This window comes from Panthera onca, chromosome D4 (assembly GCF_046562875.1).
Source record: "Panthera onca isolate mPanOnc1 chromosome D4, mPanOnc1 haplotype 2, whole genome shotgun sequence".
NCBI lineage: Eukaryota > Metazoa > Chordata > Mammalia > Carnivora > Felidae > Panthera > Panthera onca.
This window is the reverse complement of record NC_138351.1, coordinates 86,575,190-86,597,705: the sequence shown is the minus strand read 5'-3', so window position 1 is coordinate 86,597,705 and position 22,516 is coordinate 86,575,190. Positions and strand designations below refer to the sequence as shown.

Below are 22,516 nucleotides of genomic sequence, written 5' to 3'. Positions count from 1 at the left end.
GTCATTTGCAGTCCGTGAGTTCGAGCCCCGCGTCGGGCTCTGTGCTGATAGCTCGGAGCCTGGAGCCTGCTTCTGTTTCTGTGTCTCCCTCTCTCTCTGCCCCTCCCCCCATTCACGCTCTGTCTCTGCCTTTCAAAAATGAATAAATGTTAAAAAAAAAAAAAAAAAAGCACCTACATGGGGTGCTTGGGTGGCTCTGCTGATTAAGCTTCTGACTCTTGATTTTGGCTCAAGTCATGATTTCACTATTGTGAGATGGAGCCCAGCACTGGGCTCTGGGCTGGGCAAGGAGCCTGCTTGGGATTCTCTCTCTCCCTCTTCCTCTGTTCCTTTGTTCATGCACATGTGCGCTCTTTCTCAAAATACAAATAAATTAAATAAATAAATAAATAAATAGTGTCTATAGTAGTCTGCCTATAATAGTATCTCTTAGGATAACAGTGTTGAGACTAAGGCAGTGGCTCTCAGACTTGACCAGGTGTCAGAATCACTTGCAGACTTGCTAAAATAGACTGCTTGGCTCCACTCCTGACATCTCCAATTCATCACTTCTGGGGTAGGGCCCAAGAGTCTGTATTTCTGACAAGTTCCTAGGTGATGCTGGTTCTGCTGGTCCAGGAACCCCACTGTGAGAACCACTGGACTAGAGAACAAGCTAGCAGACTGGCACGTGGCACAGGATCGGGTCCAGCCAAGCTGACTGCTGGCGAGCCAAGAGCAGAAAGGCTGGGTCGATGGCTAGAGTCGTGAGCCGGGCACCGGCCGCCTCTTAGAACCAGAAGGGACCCTACGGCCCATGGAGTCCATGCTTTCCTCTTACAGACAGGACGAGTGGAGACCAGGGAAGGCCAGCCTCACCCAAGGCAGGCACTAAGCGGACGCTGAGATAGGAGCCAGAAGTCGGGTCTCCAGACTTTTGACCCAGCACTCTCCCCAGCCCCGTGGTGTGGTCTTCTCCGGGCAGTGCTGGGTTGACAGAAGTGCTGAGCCACAAGTAGAAAGGGGGCCTCCTGCCACCCGATCACCGGCCAAAGCTTGAAGGAGTTTTTATGGCTCTGTGACTGGCATCCTGCTGCCAGCGCCCTGGCCGAGGAATCCTCCCGCTTCAGGTGGGGACTCCAGAAAGACCAGTGTGGCAAGGCCTTGTTAAAATACCTGGAATTTACCTACAGGGTCTCCAGCTAATTTTGTTTCTAGGGCTTCCCAAATGATGGTGACGATTAACTCAGAGTTACCACCTATCTCCAGAAGTCAAGGCTTCACTGAATAGAGTGGATTATATTTTTGGAAGAGATGGTTTTGGGGAGGGGATGGTTTGACGTGGCACTACCCGACCACCACAGATCACATGTGAGCAAACTATTTAAGCTGACATCATGAAGCTGATCTCTCAGCACTAGATCTTGGGGGATGGCACAGAGGTCTCAAGGTTCTAACACCAGATCTGGGCCCCAGGAGGGAGGTGACTGGTGTGGGGAAATCCGTGCAAACTGGTTTTCTCAGGATTTAAGTCCTGCTTAGACACTCATCATAGAGATAGAATCATTTTTCAATTCCTACTTGTATGGGGCGCTTTTTTTAAAGTTTATTTATTTTGACAGAGAGAGTGAGCAAGAGTGGAGGAGGAGCAGAGACATGGGGAGAGGGGGAGGGAAGGGGGGGGAGAGGGGGAGGGAAGGGGGGGGAGAGGGGGGGGGGAGAGAGAGAGAGAGAGAGAGAGAGAGAGAGGATCCCAAGCAGGCTCCATGCTGTCAGCACAGAGCCAGACGTGGGGCTTGAACCCACGAACCTGAGCTGAAATCCAGAGTCAGACGCTTAACCGACTGAGCCACCCACGCACCCTTAGGGACTTTGGATTTTTAAGTTCTAAATGTTCTGAGACAAAAGTCAACGTGACTATCAGCCAAGGTGCAGTCATATCCTTGGGAATTAATAATGAGCTAGGAATCATATTTCTTTTGAAGGAAGTGAAGTATGTGGGGAAACTGAAGTTCCAATAATTCGAGAAGCGCCGAGAAATGATGGCCTGATTTGAAACCAGATACCCCTGGTTCCTTGTTACTCCGGGTTAGGCGCTACCTTGGCATTTTTATGATTCACGTGTTCCTACACTTCTCATACTGTCTCCATACGTGTTGCGGCCTGGGGAGCCATGCCTCTCCTGGGGTGCCTCTCAGGGGACGGACAAAACTCGGGTTTCAGATAGTTTATCACTGTAACTGGGTGGAATTAGGATAAATGCTCCCGGGCCAAGAAGGTGGCAGGATTAAACAGAAGGGCCTTGGCCACAACCTCTCTGAAGGGTGACCATGGCTCAGGCCTCTTGGAATACACTGTGATGAGTGCTTGCTCTTATTGCTTTGAGCAATATTCTCGTAGTAAAGAAATGAAATTGAGAAAGAAAGAGATCAGCTATTTACTTTTCCAAAACTCAGGAGGTCCAAAAAAAGAAGTGTAAGAAGATAAACTCCAAACCAGTTCACAGGGGTTGTACGGGGCTGGGGATGGGGTGGGGAGGGGTGGGGAGGGGAGGGCGTGGAAGTGAAGGTGGGGAGCTTTCTCATTTTCCATTTATACGTTTCTGCACTTTGTCAGAACAGGCATGTGCATGTACTCTGTAGGTGCCAAATAAATACCTCTGGATTCACGAACAGAATAGTTCTGAGACGTGAAAACTCTACGCGGCGTAATCCTAATTTTACGTAAAATACAACAAACATATATACCAAAATGGGATACTATGCCAATACCAGTTTTCTCTCTGATTTTAGGCGGTACTTTCGAGTTTTGTGCATTTCTGTAATTTTTGAATGTTTGCCAGAAATGTCTATTACTTTCATTCCTTGCCTTCTACCAACTGCAGCCACAGGCATGACTTGTACGTGGATAACATACAGATAAAAATGTCGGCGTCTGTGTGCTGGTGCTCTGCAGCAGCCCATCCTACACCCCCACCGTCCTGCACAAAGTCCTCCTGGGAGTTACAACAACCTGGGCCGCGTTATCTCAGCGACTTTGCACGTACATCGACGTGTTCACAGGAATCCCCTGAGATGTCACTGGCTCAGAGAAACCTACGCTGTTCAACATAAAAAACCTGCTCCTTCCTGCACTGCCCACTTTGTTTTCTTTTCCCCACAGCCCTCAGGGCTAGCCACATTGCCACGTTTATGTCTGCTTACTTGGGCACTTTGTCTTATCCCACCAGATCGTAAGCTCCATGAAGGGGCCTTGTCTTGCTTGCCGATGTATCCCCAGTGCCTCAAATAGTACAGGGTACACACACAGGAGGAGCTCAGTAAATATTTGTTGAATCAATGAATGAGCAAATGAATGAATACACATATAAATCTTTGCTTATAAAAACAACTGGAATTGGGGTGCCTGGGTGGCTCAGTCGGTCTTGATTTCAGTTTAGGTCATATCTCACAGTTCGGGAGTTTGAACCCCACATTGGGCTCTGTGCTGACAGCGTGGAGCCCTGCTTGGAATTCTCTCTCTCTCCTTCTCTCTCTCTGACCCTCACCCATTGGTGTGCTCTCTCAAAATAAATAAACTTAAAAAATAAACAGGAATTGCCCTGTGAATTGCTTTCTTTTCCCCTCAGTAAACATTATATCATGGAAAACTTTCCAGGCCAGGAAATAAAGATCTACCTCATTCTTTTCTTTTTTAATTCGAGAGAGAGAGATCAAGTGTGGGGGAAAGGGATAGAGGGAGGGAGAGAGGAATAGAGGGAGGGAGAGAGGGAGGGAGGGAGGGAGGGAGGGAGGGAGGGAGAGAGAGAGAGGGAGAGAGGGAACTTCAAATAGGCTCTGTGCTCAGTGCCAAGCCCGACATGGGGCTCATGAGATCCCACAACCCCGGGATCATGACCTGAGCTGAAATCAAGAGTTGGACGCTCAACCAGCCCAGATGGTTGAGCCACCCAGACGCCCCTACCTCATTCTTCTCAATGGCATCATTGTTTCTCACAATTCATTTAATCAATACATAATCTACTTATTCAAGCAACAGATATTTACTCTGTGCCCTCTCTCCACTGCTCTAGGATCTGGGGATAAGACAGTGAACAAATTGATTAAGTTCCACCCAGCTCTCATGCTGCTTACATTCTAGTGGTACAAAGCGTGCAAATGAAAATAGGAGTGTCCAGAAGAAACACAGAGCAGCTTGTAGGGCAGAGGGTAAGAGGCAGGGTGTGCTATTTTAGAGGGTGAGCAAGGACAGCCTCTCCAAGCAGAGACTCTAATCAAGGAAAGGGTGTGGCCCTGAGGACATCTGGGGAGGGGCATCCTAGGGGGTGGGCTCTCCCAGGGCAGATGAGGAGTAAGCAAGTACACGTGGTTAGTGTGGAGAGGCCCAGAGAAGTAGCAGGGCTGGGTCAGGCAGGCCCCAGGAGGCCGGGGAGGACTCGGGGCTTTACTTGGAGAGGGATGGAAAGCCATGAGAGCCTGCAACGTAGGGATGACCTGGCTTGACGTTTAAAAGGACCATTTGGATGATGCCAGACGAGAAAGAGAAGAGAGTGGAAGCTGAAAGCCGGAGGTTCTGCACAGTGCAGGTGGGGGTGGTTCAAGGGATGAGAGCATCGTGGTGGAAAATTTGAGAAATGTTCAAATTTGGGATATATGTTGAAGAAATCGTCATAGGATGTGCTGAAGGATTAGATTTGGGGTGAGAGGGAAAGAGAGGTGTTAAGGGCTTTTCCAAGTGTGGCCTGAGCAACTGGCCGAATGCTACGGTCATTTACTGACAGGCACGGTACGCAAAAATTACAATTGAACTACTCAGTTGCCTATTGACAACGTTTTGATTATATCCCTACGTTAGTGATGTACTTAGAAACCCCAGGACATTTTTTTTAAAAGTGGGGCAACAGGCACCTGGGTGGCTCAGTCAGTTAAGCGTCCGACTTCAGCTCAGGTCATGATCTCACAGTCTGTGAGTTCGAGCCCTGCGTCGGGCTCTGTGCCGACAGCTCAGAGCCTGGAGCCTGCTTCGGACTCTGTGTCTCCCTGTCTCTCTGACCCTCCCTCGTTCATGCTCTGTCTCCGTCTCAAAAATAAATAAACATTAAAAAAAATTTTAAAAGTGGGGCAACAGGGAATGGAAATGTGCGAATAAATATGATGTCGGTAAATTAAGTGTGCTAGTCAAGCACTAACACCCTTTGACTTCATGAAAATTAAAACCTCATTACTCGCCCTGATTACAAGGGTAAAATTTGAATATTTCCGAGCGGATTTAAGTAGCTTCCTTTCATGTCTTTATGGCTGGCTGCACAGGAAATTCTGAAATGTACCTTGGAAAAAAATGTCAGGAAAGTCTTTCCATGCTAATAATCTGCTCACCGAGCAAATCCACGTAGAGAGGTTTGACTGAAAGAAAAGGTCATGGTCATGGTGAAGGGTGAGGCAGAACACAGCAGGAACAAATTTCTCATAAAATTACTTACCTCTTGTTCTTCAAGAACCAGCAAGTCCTGTCAAACAAAAATTTGAAAGTTAGGTCCATGCTTCACAGTAACGATTTTATTTTGACTTCCTGTGAAAGCCAAACTTCAGTTTACAGCATTTCCTCACCTAGAAGTGCTTAAAAAATTTAGTTGTGCAGATTTCTGTAAAATACCTGGCCATCTAGGAAAGTCACACGATAGCACAGCTATCTGGGAACAAAAGACTGTGTCGCAGTGGGAAGAAACACACAGACACCCGGGTTTCTCCATCTATTTAAAGCTAGCTTATCACACATGGCTTCTAGAAGATTTTAGCCAAGATAAATGTAACTATATAGTATAGCAGCCAGAAAAAGGCGAGTAACATTTTTAAATAGCATCAGCCACCTTCCTGCTTGGTGGAAAGATGCCTTTTTCATAATGCGATCGGTTTGTTTTTGGTTTACTTTTTGGATCCAAGACCGCTTTCCTTCTCTTCTCCCTAACGCCTGTTGGTCAAGGCTTCTTCAGGTACATCTACAGGAGACGGTGGCAGCTGTGAAACCACCACTACCGAGGGGCACACACAGGTGCACACTCACACACCCGGAGTGGAGGAGGGTGCGTGGGTGGCCCCCTGTTAAGGGAAAGAAAGTCAAAACGCAGATGTCGGGGAAGCTGAAGGTGTCTTTTGTTTGGTGAAAAACAGGCACAGAGTTATGATATAAATAGGCAGAAGGCTTCCGTATTTTGTTATCTTGTCCTCTTTGATTTTGTTGGAAGGGGGAAGTCAGACAGGGATGACTGAGCAGAGATGAAGTCTGTTGAGGATATCTGCTCAGTGGCAAGGTGCCGATAGAAGCATCCCATGGGCTCCGTGGATTTGGGGCCCTGTGTCTGGGGGTCCTATCCAGGCTCCAAGAAGGAAAGGATTAAGAATATTGATAACCTGGGGGCGCCCGGGTGGCTCAGTTGGTTGAGTGTCTGACTCTTGGTTTTGGCTCAGGTCATGATCTCATGAACCATGGGATCGAGCCCCAGGTCAGAGTGAGTGCTGTGCTGACAGGGTGGAGCCTGCTTGGGATCCTCTCCCTCTCTCTCTCTGCCCCCCTCCCATGCATGCGCTGCCTCTCTTTCTTCCTCCCTCTCTCTCTCTCTCTCTCTCTCTCCTCTCTCAAAATAAATAAACATTAGGGGTACCTGGGTAGCTCAGTCAGTTGAACATCTGACTCAAATGTACCTGGGTGGCTCAGTTGGTTGAACATTTGACTCTTGATTTTGGTTTAGGTCATGATCTCGTGGTTCATGAGATCGAGTCCTGTGTTGGACAAGTGCAGAGCTTGCTTGGGATTCTCTCTCTCTCCCCCTCTCTCTCTGCCCCTCCCCTGCTCATGCTGTCTCTCACAAATAAATATTTAAAAAAATTCTAAAAAAGGGGCGCCTGGGTGGCTTAGTCAGTTAATAAGCATATGACTTTGGCGCAGGTCATGATCTCGCGGTCTGTGAGTTCGAGCCCCGCGTCGGGCTCTGTGCTGACAGCTCAGAGCCTGGAGCCTGCTATAGATTCCATGTCTCCCTCTCTCTCTCCCCCTTCCCTGCTTGTACTCTCTCTCTCTCAAAAATAAATAAATGTTAAAAAAATTTTTAATTATAAATAAAATATTAAAAAAATCCCTTACCTTAAAAAAAAAAAAAAAAAAAGAGTATGATAGCCTGTACAGATGAAAGAATAAAGGCACATTGATGGTAGCATATTAATAATTCCCAGTTGTTTGAAAATCTGATATAAAGAATTAGTTTTAAGCACTGCATAGCTTTAAGTTGCTTCAAGTTTAACCGAATACACCCATTTTGGCCTCAGTTCCTTCTGGAGTTGAGTTAGTGTACAAATACTGTCTTAAAAATTAAAACAGAAGATATGGGGAATTCACAACTTTATGTATTTGGGGTAAGCTGACAGCCAATGTTTATTTTATTTATTTTTTAATTAAAAATTTTTTTAAAACTTTTATGTGTTTTTGAGAGACAGAGAGAGAGCATGAGCAGGGGAGGGGTAGAGAGAGAAGAAGACACAGAATCTGAAGCAAGGTCCAGGCTCTGAGGTGTCAGCACAGAGTCCGACATAGGACTTAGACCCACGAACTGTGAGATCGTGACCTGAGCCAAAGTCGGACACTTGACCAACTGAGCCACCCAGGTGCCCCCAATAAGTTTATTTTAAAAGCTAACTATTTTGAAGGTATGCAAGCAAAGACTACTCACGCTCCCCTCTCTCCTCCCCATAACATCTGAATTATTTCCCTGAAAAGAGGACTAAGCACGATGTTTCTCTACTTAAAGATTCCACAGGCTCTCCACTGCCTCCTAGCTAGGATTCCAGCCTGACTCTCCAGCCTCTTCCCTGTCACCGGCCTTGGTGTACACAGTCCCTTTAAGCTCAGCTTTGACACACAGCCGGCACTATGTGATGGCTGCATTCCTAAGTTTCAAGGGGAGAATTTCAAAGCTAAATTAATTGAGACAAGACAGAAGTTTGGCTGACATTTTTCTGATGGTCCTTTACTAGATTATGAGTCTGAAATTTTTTCTCCCAAGGCAGATTGCTTTCCCTTAACAGTAAGTCTTGAGAAAACAGGATGGATTCTGGATACCTTCTATCGTCTATGGTGTTCTATTGGAGTTAGAGCTCAATAAACACATTTTGTGTTTTGCTACTTAAAAAAAATCTCACGTTCCATACATTCTACATCACTCAGTAAAAAGACTGGCTTTTAACCCAGTAAGGTCCTTCTGAACATACACCCTTTTGGTTCATGGATCAAGGACCATATTAGTTCAGCGGTTCTCAGTTGTGGCTATGCCTCAGAATCATTCGTGGGACTTGTGAAAAATGCAGATTCCCACCCCCACTTGACAAATCAGAATCTCAGCTGCGAGGTTCTTTATGATTATTTTTCAAAGCCTCATAGGTGATTCTGCTTATGCTCGTATCCTAGGCCAAGAATCACCGATGATCTGTCTGTTCTAATCTAACATTGTGATCAAACATACACCATTATGAAGCAAAAAACTTGTGTTACCTTTTGGATCTCGGGATGAAAAATTTCTCTGGGGCCTTTCTCAAATTTGTCCAGATTCATGGCACTGAAATAGAACGGAGAGAATGAGCCGTAGAGTGGTGGCGCAAGTCACAGGGCTTCAGAGAAACTACGTACTAGCTCCTAGAAAATCACAGCTGGACTCCCTTGAGGGCCTGGCACACAGGAAATCAATGATCACACAGGGTGCTCAATGAATGAATGCATGAGGGTAACCAAATACGGCACTGTACTTTCCTTATAGAACTGCCCCTTAGTGACACTCATCTAGTAAGAGAGGAGGGGAGCAATCAGGAGCATATTTTGGGCAACCTAACCTTCAAGATTCTTACTTGTATTTATTAAAAAAGCGATTCATTGACATTTCCGTAGCAATTAATGATAAAATGAAATGTAATGAAGCCCACTGGGCATTTCTTTCTTCCTCTGGCCATTCTTCTGCCACTCAGGGCAAAAAGGCCCCCTTTAACAAGCTCGTTCTTTCATGTTTTACTTTGAAAAGCAATGCCAACCTCCTTGGGCCTAAGTTCCTCCAGACGTTAAAACAGGGAGTTGAGGGGCGCCTGGGTGGCTCAGTCGGTCGAGCGTCTGACTTCGGCTCCGGTCATGATCTCACAGCTTGTGAGTTTGAGCCCCGTGTCAGGCTCTGTGCTGACAGCTCAGAGCCTGGAGCCTGCTTCGGAGTCTGTGTCTCCCTCTCTCTCTGCCCCTAACCCACTCGCATTCTGTCTCTGTCACTCTCAAAAATAAACATTTAATTAATTAATTAATTAAATAAATAAAACAGGGAGTTGAACTCCCCAACCCCCGAGGCCCCTTTCATCTAGGAGTCCCGTATTTGTAAGTGAAAGGCAAACATAATAACAGCTGATCTTTATGGAGTACTTACTATATGCCGGGCACCCCGCTAAATGCTTTACGTGGATGACCTAATTTTGTCTCTACGAGGTGAGTACTCTTCTATCCCCATTTTAAAGGTGAGGAAATTGAACTAGGATGACAAAGCTAGTAAGGAGCAGAGCCAAGATCTGAACCCAGACTTACCTGACTCCACAGTATTCACGGTTTCATTTCCTTTTAAAAAGTTTTCAAGTTCACGGTGGTAACAAATAAAGATAAAGTCTTTTCTTCTATCGGCAGCAACTGGAGACGTTTTGCTCTTCCACGTCTTTAAAAAAAAAAGTGTTTCCTGGCTGAAATGTTTCCTCTGTGCTCTGGCTACAGAGCGGTGGGCTGAGAAGCAGAGGCCCTACTCACAGGACTAAATGAGGTCATGACTAAATGAAACTTGTCCTTAAATATAAAGAAGCTGGAGTAAAAAAAAGTCACAGAAAAAAAAAAAAGTCACAGAAATCGGAAGCCAGTGTAATTCTAAGTGTTCCTCTCAAAGCCGGTTAAGATTTATAGCTCCTTAGACGCAGCAAGGTATTTCTGTGCTTGATAAAAATGTTAACCTCTCCACTGATGCTTTCATAGCTCAGGCTTCAGACTGCTCAGGAGAAAAGTCAGAAAGCCTAGAGCAGAAAGGAGAAGGCCTGCGATTTGAAGAGCAAATCAAGCTTGAAAATGAGATATGAACATTTTTACTTCTGAACTCAGTGCACTTCATCAGCCAGATGCGGTCCCTAACTAACGGAGTCAAGACTGTCCCTTCAATTAAGAGATGTTTCTGGCAAGTGTGCATTGTGGCTGGGACACTGAGAACACGATCTCTTCCCACCACCTAGCTGCCGATGAACAGAGAGTAAACCACAGGACCCTGGGATAAGCATTTATATTCACATAACACGGGCTTTAGTGGCTAAAGGCCCAAGCCTGGGAATAACGGGACCCGGGTTTAAATCCCAGCTCTGTGGTTTACCAGCTGTGAGATCTTTGTCCAATCCCTTCACTTCTCGGAAGCTGTGATCCTTCCTTGGTGGAGTGTAGGTGATAACAGATCTACTCTGTGGAGGTGGTCTAAAGACTTTCTAAGAGGGGTGCCTGGGTGGCTCAGTCGGTTAAGCGTCAGACTTTGGCTCAGGTCATGATCTCACAGTTTGAGTTCGAGCCCTGCGTTGGGCTTTGTGCTGAGAGCTCAGAGCCTGGAGCCTGCTTCGCGTTCTGTGTCTCCATTCTCTCTCTGCTCCTCCCCAGCTCACACTCTCTCTTTCAAAAATAAATAAACATTAAAAATTTAAAGACTTTCTAAGAGAATGTCTGTAGAGCATTTAGCGCTGTGCCTAAGAAGCTACCGTTACTACAATGTAACCTACAATGTAACCTCTCGTAACCTCTCGGATGGTGACAGGGCAACAGGTAGCACCTGAGTGGTGGCATTCCTAGGGGTGTCTGCCATCCGGTATGGGGGGGGGAGGGGTGACACGAGGCGGGGTGGAGAGGTGGGGGCAGAGCCCCAGCCGAGCACAGAGCAGCTGGATGTTCCATTCATTTAACGGTCTCTTTGCAAAGAATAAGGACATTCTTCCCTGAGAAGCATTTGCTGACATATGAGTTTCTGTTTCAAAGCAGGAAAATGAGAGGAAAAACATTTCTTGATTTTGTTTATGAAACCAAAGTATCTGCAGGCATGCAAGAAGAAAAGAAGGCAGCCACGCAGGCAGTTTGGAGATGCGTAAGAGGGGAGCTCAATTTTCACCACACACTCGCTGTGTGATCTTGGCTTTCTCTGAGCTTCCATTTCTTCCGCCGCACAGTGGGGAGGATCGCAGCACCCATCCTACGGACTTGCTGTGAAGACGCTGACATGCAGGAGGTAATGCAAGTCAGATGCTTGGCACAATGTCTGCTATGTGGTCAAGGCTCCAGAAAGTAGAAAAGTAACATCAGATGATCGCAGGAGCAGAATACTTATAAAGGCTCCTGGTGTTGGGTTTCTATTCATGAGTACTCACCTTAAGATGGACTTCACAGAGAGAGTTTTTGTGGGACTGTACGGAAGGCATATTTTCTGGGTACCCTGGAAAGTCAAAACACCAGATCAGTGAGGATTTGGCGATTTCCATCTCTGAAAGAGCCTCACCTGGCCATTTAAAAGAATATATGAATAAACACATTCTGTGGTGGAGAAAAGCTTGCTCAGGCTTGACAACGTCTTCCACCATCCCCCTAGCCCGACACGTGCGGAGTTAAGCATTACTCTTCAACATACGGACTGATGGGTGTGTTAGTGTGGGGCTCAGATGAGCCACGTGACTGAGATGAGAAGGGGGTCTAGTCTCCGAGCCAAGAGTCAGATCAGCCTCCAAGACAATGAGAAGAAAACAGTGTCCACGTGTCAATGGGACCTGAATGTAATACCTCCAAGTCAAAGGCTTTTGGAACTAGAAATCGCTCGAATCTTTCAGAGAGGGTTTCATAATATGCACTTCTATATTTTTCTGTGTTTACTATATATTTTTTATTTTATTATTTTTTCATATGAAATTTATTGTCATATTGGTTTCCATACAACACCCAGTGCTCATCCCAACAGGTGCCCTCCTCAATGCCCATCACCCACCCTCCCCTCCCTCCCACCCCCCATCAGCCCTCAGTTTGTTCTCAGTTTTTAAGAGTCTCTTATGCTTTGGCTCTCTCCCACGCTAACCTCTTTTTCTTTTTTTTTCCTTCCCCTCCCCCATGGGTTTCTGTTAAGTTTCTCAGGATCCACATAAGAGTGAAAACATATGGTATCTGTCTTCCTCTGTATGACTTATTTCACTCAGCATAACACTCTCCAGTTCCATTCACGTTGCTAACTATGTGTTTTTTAAAGTAGGCACCATGCTCAACGTGGGGCTTGAACTCAGGACTCTGAGATCAAAGAGTTGTGTGCTCTACCCTCCAGGCCAGCCAGGCACCCCTCTGTGTTTACTATTTAAACTCTGTTTCTTCCTCTCTAAATGATACCCGCTGTGACTAACTGCTCGAATGCACTCAAATATTTTTTGCGTGAAAGCGAACGAATGAAAGGTTGCCTGAATGGTTCAGTCCCACGTCCAAACCACCCAGAATAGATGAAGGCCGCTCACTTTATAATCTCCCAAAAAAGAGTGGTGCCTGAGTGTCTCAGGTGGTTGAGCATCTGACTTCAGCTCAGGTCATGATCTCATGGTTCACAAGTTTGAGCCCCACATCGGGTTCACTGCTATCAGCACTGAACCCGCTTTGGATCCTCTGTCTTCCCGTCTCTCTGCCCCTCCCCTACTTGCACTCTCTCAAAGATAAACATTTTGTTTATTATTTTAAAGAACAAAAAAAAGTTTATTTATTTTTGAGAGAGAGAGAGAGAGCGAGCGAGCGCACAGAGGAGAGGCAGAGAGACAGGGAGACAGAATTGCAAACAGGCTCCACACTGTCAGCACAGAGCCCAGTGCAGGCCCCGAACCCATGGAACCACAAGATAATGACCTGAGTTGAAATCAAGAGTCAGATGCTTAAATCGACTGAACCACCCAGGTGCCCATATTTTTAAAAAATAATAATTTTCAAAAAAGATACGATACAGATTTGTAATCCACAAAGGATTTACACTACACATTTGGCAAAAGGGAATACGATGTAGTACACACATAAAACTTTCTTTCTAACTTTGACTAATAAAATTGGCAGCACAAAGGGTAAGAGCATTTCTTGTAGGAAACAGGCAAGGAAGGAAATAGGATTTTCCTTGTGTTTTGAGACGTACCTGCCAAACTCATCAGTCCAAGGCCTGAACACTGGCGTCGGGATGGACTTCCTCAACCTTGTCGAGCCCGTGACCTTTTTCAGTAAACTCAACATTCACACCCATGACCCCAGAGAACCAGGGCTGGGGAGGAGTGTGTCTTTCCAGCTAACCATCAGAAGTTGCATGAGGCAAAGCCCTTCTCACGGGTTCTCAATCGAGCAATGCAGTTTATGTTACAGAGATTTTAGGAGATTTCGGATACAGACGAGTATTATGATGGGAATAGGCATTTTCAAATTCCACATAACCCACCCACTGAAATCTGAGTTATTTTGGTGGCCTTGCTTTTGTGGCCAGCCCCGGCCTACCTCACACTGCGGTCACCTGTACAGGATGCCAACCCTTCTAGAAGAGGGTCTTGAGTCTGACCTTCTTGCTCCTCCCCTACCTTAGCTACTTTTCCTTCTCACCAAAATGCAGCTTTAAAGAGAAGTCCAGGGCAGCCTGAGGGGGGAACGTATGGAAGAGGAGAGGATCCAGCCCCTGCCTGGCTGACTGTAGCACCTGCATAAGCTGCCTACGTGGATGCGGAAGCCCGGGCTCATGGGATGGTGGGTTTGTATTTTTCTTCACCACAAACTGGTAAAAGCTCTTCCTCCCTCATCTTCTCCCTGTTGTAGCTTTCCACAGTGGTTTCCCACAAAAAACACCTTCTGGTTCTCTGTGTTCTGGTGGGACCAACAGACATACACTCAGCGTCGAGTACACGTACAGGCAACACCAAGCGATCGCTGCAAGGATACGGAAGTGCGCGTCGGACGTCACCCCCTGTAGGTGGCAGGTGTGTGTGAACAGGTGTCTAGAAGGGTGTTGCGGTGGTCATCCCTGAGTAAGTGGACTTGGAGTCTCTTCTTTTTACTAGCTGCATTGTCTCGTACAGATGAAATCTGTACGGTAAGTATGAGTTGTTTTTTTAAGCCTTTTCTTTGTGTTTAGAAGAAATACAGCAGAGATCAACAGGACGGTCTCAGCTCTGTTTGAGAACAAAATGTGGGCTCGCGGAAGGGGAGAGGGGGTGCAGAGGCACGTGCTTCTGTGCATCTCCTGCAGCCTCCGGCACTAGTTTGGGGCTCAGAGGGGCTTCACAACTGACCCATTTTGCCAGGCTCTGCTCTGGTTTCTCAGTCCCTCACTTTCCTTCAGCACCGCCACTCGGAGATGCTAGCAAGCACTTGCCCTGCCCTGGCAACAACCCAGGGTCCAGACTAGAGGCTCTGGACAAGGCACTGGCACTTCTCAGTAGAGGGGGTAAACTCATTAGGCCAGCCCCACTGCCTTCACAGGGGTCTTGGGGTCTGACTCCCTCCTCATTGCCTTCTGCCCAGACGAGTCCCCAGAGCTCCTCCTTTGTCTTGTCTTTGTTGTTCTCTTTCTGGAATGCTCCCCGCCTGCCCCTTCCCCCTACCATTTATGTGGCTCGTTCCCTTCCCTCCCATAGGTCTCTTTATTTTTTTATTTTTTTATTTTTATTTTTATTTTTATTTTTTTTTTTCAATGTTTTTTATTTATTTTTGGGACAGAGAGAGACAGAGCATGAACGGGGGAGGGGCAGAGAGAGAGGGAGACACAGAATCGGAAACAGGCTCCAGGCTCCGAGCCATCAGCCCAGAGCCCGACGCGGGGCTCGAACTCACGGACCGCGAGATCGTGACCTGGCTGAAGTCGGAGGCCTAACCGACTGCGCCACCCAGGCGCCCCCCCATAGGTCTCTTTAAATGTCACCTCCTCGGAAAGGTTTTCCTTGGCTGTCTGATCTAAAGTTGGTCTCCCGTATCATTCTGCCTTTGTTTCCTTCAGAGTGTTTGTCACAATTTACAATGCAGTACAGACGACATCTTCAGTCATTAGAATAAGCAAAACTCCCCCCCTGTACCTGCTCCTCCCTCCCAGTACCTGGCAACCTTCCCCGGTGAGGAGATGGAGTGGCTCTTACTGCCTGAAGGAAGAAGGCAAGACACTAAGAGAATCCATTCCAGAAAGGCGGCCAAAGGGCAAAACTATCCTTCCTTGTGTTGGTGGAAGGAAGGAAGAAGGAAGATAGGAAAAGCCAAGGTGTTAGATGCTGGGGCCCTTGATTCTGCCATTCCGAGGGCAGGCCTCGAAGCGGGTGCAGGGACGCTGCAAATAGATCAAGGTGAGCCCTGGAGACACCTCAGAACATGTGGACTGGAGGTTCACTTCCCAGGCACGGCCTTCCTTAGGAATCGAAGTCTGCGTAGAACCTGTTTGAACACGATGAGGGGCAGTGACTCAGCAGCTTCAAGCATGGAGGGTCAGCAAGATTAGAAACATAAGCCTGGAGCGGTGCTCCTGCCTCAGCCCACCTGCCCTGTGGCTAGCAGGGGAGGTGCCGGTGACAGGGACAGACCTGAGAGGCTCAGAGGCTAGCAGAGACCTGGGATCATGTCACGGAGCTCACAGTGTGCGGTGTCATCACCGCAAGGGGCAAATGACTAGGACCACGGATTCCAGTGACAGGTGCATTCCAGTGACACCAAAAAGCCCAGAGGGGACCAGTTACATATGCGGTTGCTAGTTCAGAGACCGGATCAGCCACTCGACAAGAGAGCACAGAAAGCCCCACGTGAACCCACAGTCCTCTTCTCCCGCCACTGTGAGGTCTCCTAAACCCTCTCCCCGGGCACCCAGATATCAACTTCAAGAGGAGCAGGGAGAGAGGAAATCAGAGAGACTATTTCTCCAAAAGAGGCAGAGTCATCCAAAGAGAATATTTATTTATTTATGTTAAATGTCTATTCATTTATTTTTCAGAGCAAGAGAGAACACGAGTGAGGGAGGGGCAGAGAGAGGGAGAGAGAGAATCCCAAGCAGGCTCCATGCCCAGGGCGGATGGGGGCTTAATCCCACGGCTGTAAAATCATGACCTGAGCCAAAATCAAGAGTTGGACACTCAACTGACTGAGCCACCCAGGTGCCCCTCAACATTATCTGCCAACACCGGTGCATAAACTCTGCTTCAGTACAGCTATGATGATGGTGAGACCGAGCCCAGTTTCAGCAGCACGGGGAGAGAGGGGAGAGCCAAAATTTTCCACAGGAAATCATTCAGGAGTAAGAGCTGACTCGGCTTTACATTAGATTTTTACCTTCAACCTGCCTAAAAAGAGAAAACTTTCTGAAACATAACATGGGCATTTATATAAGCAGAGGCGGCACAGCACACAGGTTAGGTTGGACTTTGGTGTCATTCGTTGATTCGTTCAGTAAATACTTCTCGAGCTACTTCTATGTGCCAGAAACAGGGCTGGGTGAGAACAAAGCAGTTATATGTCCTCTGCTCTCATGGAGATCAGAGCCCAGTGAAAGGGACAGTGCGAGTCAAAAGAATTACATGGAGAATTGATTACATACGGCACTGCCAGCTCAGCAGGCAGTCCTGGGTTCTGCCTGGCCTTGCCACCTTCTGGCATGTGACCTCGGCCATGGCATTTAACCCCCCTAAACCACAATTTCACCAATTAAGATAATGCATTGGGAAGATTTAGTATATATGGCATACAGTAAGAGCTCGATAAATGTTAGATTTTATTGTTAACTGTGACTATTTTTAATTATCGCAAAAAGTTCCTAATTACAACTTACTCTGTAATGGTTCCTAGAAATTCTTTCTGGGCTTTTTGAAGTTGCAGTATGTGTACGCACGTGTGCAAATGTGTTGATGTATGTGTGTGTATAAAAAAGTTACTGTTTTTTAAAGAGTGTGTATAAAGAAACCACTACTTTTTTAAGCGTGTGTATACAAAAAATTACTGTTTAAGTTCCTGTATTATTTCCTTCCCCAAAAGATCTACGTGGCAATTTCTGAGATACTGTATTGCTGAGGTGAACATCAGTGTGCAATGATTAAGTAATAGCTTTCAACAAATGCACCCATAAAGTGAGACCACCACATAATAGGACTAACATTTTCTGAGTGTGGTTATCTCGTTGCTTCTTAATTATACACTGTATTCACCCATTCGAGAGTAAAATGTTCTACCCTTCAGGTATCTAAGCAATTTAAGATCTGATGATTTGGGACGTTGCATAGATGTGGATTTTCAAATAACAGCTCACTTAATATAGTCCTCAGCACCCTTTGAGCCACAGCCCAGAACTTTCCCCAGTTTACAAAGAAGAAAATGGAGAGCATCAGCAATTTTCTCCAATTGACATGAATGAATTTGCTACTGCTGTAATTGGACCTGGTTTGCTTAGCTCCAAATCCTTTGCTCTTTCTAGTGTCCATAATGCCTATGAAAAATTCTCTGAGAAGCAAAGGAAGAAAAAGAGTCCGAGGGAAAAAAATGATGAATTTTTTTAAGTTAAAGGTGAAAGACAGAGACCAACCATAAGAATTCCCAGAAAAAGAATTCAGAAAAGAGAAGAAAAAGCAGCAATAATGAACCTAAGAGAATTTTCCTGAGCTAAAGAGAGGCCTGCATTCCTGAGTTGAAGGGACTTGCCTTCAGTCCACTCAGAACCCACCCTGGGCAGGGAGTACTTGTTAAGTCTTGAGTTAATTTTCTACCTCAGGAAACTGATGAAAGGGGCTAAGCCTCAAAAAACTTCTAGAAGCGCAGCTGACTCAGTGCTTGACTGAATGACCCATGGAAACAGGAGCACCCCATGGGCTGTACCGGGTAACAGTATTATATTCTTCCAATAAATTTCGTTTCTTTTAGTTGAAGGTGAACCAGTTGGTCAGTTTCAGTCTTAGTAACAGCTAAGGTTAATGCTCTGTAAACTACAGTTCTGTGTTCCACAGGCCAGAGACGGAGGGGAAGGGACATGCCCAGTTAGTGGCTTGTCGGGGAGAATTTGTGGTTGAACCCAGAGTCTGAAGGCCCCACTGCTCAAGAGTATAATCCTGAATATCCAAACTCAGAGAACCACGTAGAAAAAGACTCACCAGAACCATTCTGACAAGGACACTAATAAAACTCTGGAGCAAGGGGGATGCTCCAGGGGCAAGCCAGGTACTTACTGTTTTCCTCCAAAGAATTGCACGGTATTGAGGGACGCGCTGATGGTTTTGGTCGGAAAGGGTCACGGACAAGAAGAAAGGGCTCTTCTCTGCATCATTTCCAATGTAATTCTGATGAACTGCAGGAGAGAGTTTTAGAACAGTGAACATACAACTGATTCTTTCAGGCCCCGGTGGGAGTAGACAACTTTTCCTTCCCACATGAGCAGGGAGCAAGAATCCTAAACCCAGCTCGGAAAAGATTCTGATCACGCCATACTGATCGCGCGCTCCGATTCAACCTCGGCAGTGATCGGTTCGGAAATGTTCAGAAACGAACAAGTGACCAATACCAGCCAATGAGACGAGAGGAGAAATGGGTCAAGGGGTTTCTGGAAAGGCTTCTTCACTCCTGAAGATGGCCTTCTCCTTGCTCTGGACATGGTGGTGTCTAGAGGTGATGCCTGGAATTGCTGCAACCACCTTGCGACCCTGAGGAGGGCCGGCCTCGATGACACCACTGAGCCTCTGAATCCACCAACTCTGGAGCCTGCCTTACCTCTGAGTTTCTTGGCATCTGAACTGATGGCACCGGTTTTCTCTAAAGTCCCCACTGCTCTGGGCACTATGCTTTCAAGCATTTGGGAAGATGACAACTTTCCCACTGACTTCTTTCTTTATAAAGAAATATGCCTTGTCTACAGCAAGCAAACTTCTTAGAATAAAACAGTATCAGACTTTTAAAAAGACATCCTTTGCACCTGATCACTCCCATTTTATAGTCCAAGCATCACATCTTCTAGAAACACATGCGTTAGCCTGATAAGCAGTTTATCTGGCTCCTCTCTAATCCTGCAACAGTGATTATTCTTCCATTTCCATTTTCTGCCTTCCCACGTATGTTCACTTGAGCCCTTCACTTTAAATCTACATCGCTATTAATGACTGAGCTCTTGCTGTGTGCCAGGAGCAGGGCTTAGCGTTTCTCCAGCGTATCTGACTGAAACTCCTGTTCTAACCTACTAGGTATGTATTAGTAATCCCTCCACTTTGCACAGAAGGAAATTAAATCTCGGAGACATGGAGAGTGACCAGTGTCAGGTCCTGCGGTTAAGAATGGCAGAACCAGGACTCAGACCCATTTTAGAGTCTCCGTGAGGGTAGGGATGATGACTGCCTTGGCCAGTATAATTGCCTGGAATGTGGTAGGTGATAAACAAATACCTGTTACCAGAGCCTACAGGACAATGCCTCTCCAGTTCTATATTGACCCTGGAGCTCAGGGAATCATATCTTTCCCTCGTTGCCTTAAACTTAAGTATTCAAAATCCGCTATAGACCTGTTTACAGCACTTGGTATAGGATAGTACTTGGCACGTGCCTTGGTTAGGTCTAAAGTTGTTGTCCACCCTGCAAATTCAAATTGCCATTTAGAAGATCTAACTCCCTTTAACTCCCAAGGGATGAAAATATATGTTTATATATAAATAACCCTAGGGCTGAGATTGGAATTGAATCTTCAAATCTACCAAAAAAAAAAAAAAAAAAAAAAAAAAAAAAGAAGCTTACTACTAGCCTGACATCAGTGTCCCTAAACTGGTTAGTTTCATACTTTTAGGGCACCAGAATAAATTACACTGACATTATTTTTCATTTTGAATATCCTTTCTTCCCAACCACCATAATGGCATAGTTACCTTGTCCTAAAAAATACTTGAAATACCATCTGGTGTGGTATTCTGGGTTTTCTAAGTGCACGTCTGTTCTTCGCCACGTACCTGGCAGGGCAGTTGCATTCTGTAAATGAACAAAATTGTGTCATTAAGAGGCTTATTCAGAAAGTAAACAAGAAGCTGGCAATGAATCAGCGGCCAAAGAACCAGAAAAGTCATTGTCAAAAGCAGACACACAGGACTGTAACCACATGTCCTCATTAGAAAAGACAACCCATCCACATCACAGAAGCATTCGAAAGGTCCCTGGGGCATAGGAAAAAGAACCGAGTGATGGGTTCGGCTATTTCCAACTGGAGTACAGCTTTCTGGTTCGAAGCTCCAAATATTTGGCAGTTGGTGCCCCCTAGAGGCATGTCCTTCTGTTTGGTACCCCTGTAACAGGCACCTTTCACCTGGAATGCATCTCTGCAGCCTCTTATTCAAGTAAGAATGTTTTTGGTAGAATTTTAAAAATTTGCCATGAAATAACACAATTAGTGGGGGAAATATGGATACACATAATGAGTCATCTGAACCCTCTCCCCAAAGATAATCACTATGATTTGGCAGGGTCCCCACTCATTGTTTCTTACACATGCGTGCATATGTATTTTTCTTCCCAAAACACAATCATACTGAAAATGCGGTTTGAAACTCCACTGACATGTACACTGTGCCATGTGTATACAGCAGACTGTTGGAACGTAATTTTCTGATTCCAACACGTCTCTTACGATTTACTAGGTACTTGTGGTCACTTGCTTTAGCATGTTGAAGGGGTTTCCTTCAATTGTGAGCTTACAAAGGGGCCACTGTTAGGAATGAATATCGAATTTTACTGCAAGTTTTTTTTGGCAGCTGCTGACAGGATAGCTTGAATTGGGGAAAAATCACAGTAATGTAATGAATTATGCTACTGGCTCTTCTGATGCTGAATGGCTCTTAGATTTCTGGAATACGTCCTACTAGGTCATGGTATATAGTATCCTTTTGATACATTGCTGGATTAGAAAAAATGAATTATGTGTCATATTTGTTAGTGAGATGGGGTTACAGTTTCTTTTCTGTATGTATTTCGGTCATGCTTCAGGGATTATATATTACTTTTTTAATGTTTATTTTTGAGAGAGAGAGACAGAGAGACACAGCATGAGCAGGGGAGGCGCAGAGAGAAATGGAGACACAGAATCCAAAGCAGGCTCCAGGCTCAGAGCTGTCAGCACAGAGCCCGACGCGGGGCTCGAACCCACAAGCTGTGAGATCATGACCTGAGCCAAGGTCAGATGCTCAACCAACTGAGCCACCCAGGTGTCCCAGGGTTATATTACTCTATAAAGTGAATTAGGACTCTCTTTGTCTTGCTCATGCTCTGGAAACACTGACACTCATTGAGAGAGCTTTAAGGGCCAAGGACCAGGCCAAGCACTTTCTGCGCATTATCTCCATAGCATCTCCGCCAACTTTATGACATCGATTTTATTTTATCTCCTACTTTCAGATGCAGAAATTGAGGCCTGGAGACTTCAGCTATGCTGCCTGAGGTTGTGGAGTTCATAGGCAGTGGAGCTGAAACCACGGTCAGTGCCCATTTGGGAAGTTTTTTTTTTTTCTTTTTAAAAATTTTAACCATTATGTCATCGTCTGGGTTCTTTTTTATGTTTTGCCCTTTTACTCAAGGAGTAAAAAAGGAGGTTAATGCTTAGCATTACTGTGCTTTTATTGAATTTTCTTGAATTAAAAAAAATCAGCTACTAATTTACATTTATATATAAATATATATATTTAATATATATTTACATGTAAATATTTATATATATATATACATACACACGTACATATTTTTTTAATTTGGCAATAATTTTGAGCTTACATAAATGTTGCAAGAATAAGACTGCAAAGGACGTGTCTATACCCTTAATCAGATTTAGCTGTTAATATTTTATCCCCTTTATTCATTTGTTCACTACTCTCTCCCCCCCCCCCACACACACAAATTTTTTTCTGAACATTTAAGGCTAAGATGCATAAATATCCCTTTATGCTAATGCTTTATCCCTAATGCTTCAGTGTGTACTTCCCAAGAATAGAGCTATCTTCTTACATAACCACGCTATAACTTTACCAACTTTTGTAAATTTAACATTGATACAATACTTTCGTCCACCATCTGTATTCCAATTTTGTCAATTGACTCAAAAATGTCATTTTCCCTTGAGTTCAGGGTGATTTAGTTGTTGTGTCTCTTCAGACTCCCTTCATCTGGAACATTTCCAGAGACTCTGTCTTTTACCACACTGACATTTTTTTCAACAATACAGCACAACCTCCCCAATTCTTTATAAAAAAGCAAGAATTAATCCTTCTGGGTTTGTCTGATGCTTCCCCACAATGAGGTCTGGGTTACGCATAGCTGGTCAGAATGCTACATAAGCGGAGCCTGTCCTCAGCTTATCCTATTTCCAGAACAGATAGATGGCTGTTCCTCATTGGTGATGTTAGTGTTGATCACCTGTTCAAGATGTTGTTGCCTCTCAGTCTTGACCTTTTGGTGTGACTCAAGAAGAGCCATAATTGGATTTTGTTCCCAGT

The 22,516-nt window shown here is 45.5% G+C and overlaps 1 protein-coding gene across 7 annotated transcripts in view; it reads right to left on the bottom strand.

Moving 5' to 3' along the window:
• GARNL3 (GTPase activating Rap/RanGAP domain like 3) overlaps positions 1 to 22,516 on the bottom strand; it is a 150,043-nt gene that overhangs the window by 49,330 nt on the left and 78,197 nt on the right. For all 7 annotated transcript variants that reach the window (XM_078436467.1, XM_078436465.1, XM_078436464.1 and 4 more), the window contains 5 exons: positions 19,910 to 20,009; positions 18,234 to 18,352; positions 11,430 to 11,494; positions 8,518 to 8,581; positions 5,459 to 5,485 (listed from right to left, as the gene is read on the bottom strand). In XM_078436467.1, the coding sequence (XP_078292593.1) occupies positions 5,459 to 5,485; positions 8,518 to 8,581; positions 11,430 to 11,494; positions 18,234 to 18,352; positions 19,910 to 20,009 (375 nt within the window). The remainder of the gene's footprint in view (positions 1 to 5,458; positions 5,486 to 8,517; positions 8,582 to 11,429; positions 11,495 to 18,233; positions 18,353 to 19,909; positions 20,010 to 22,516) is intronic.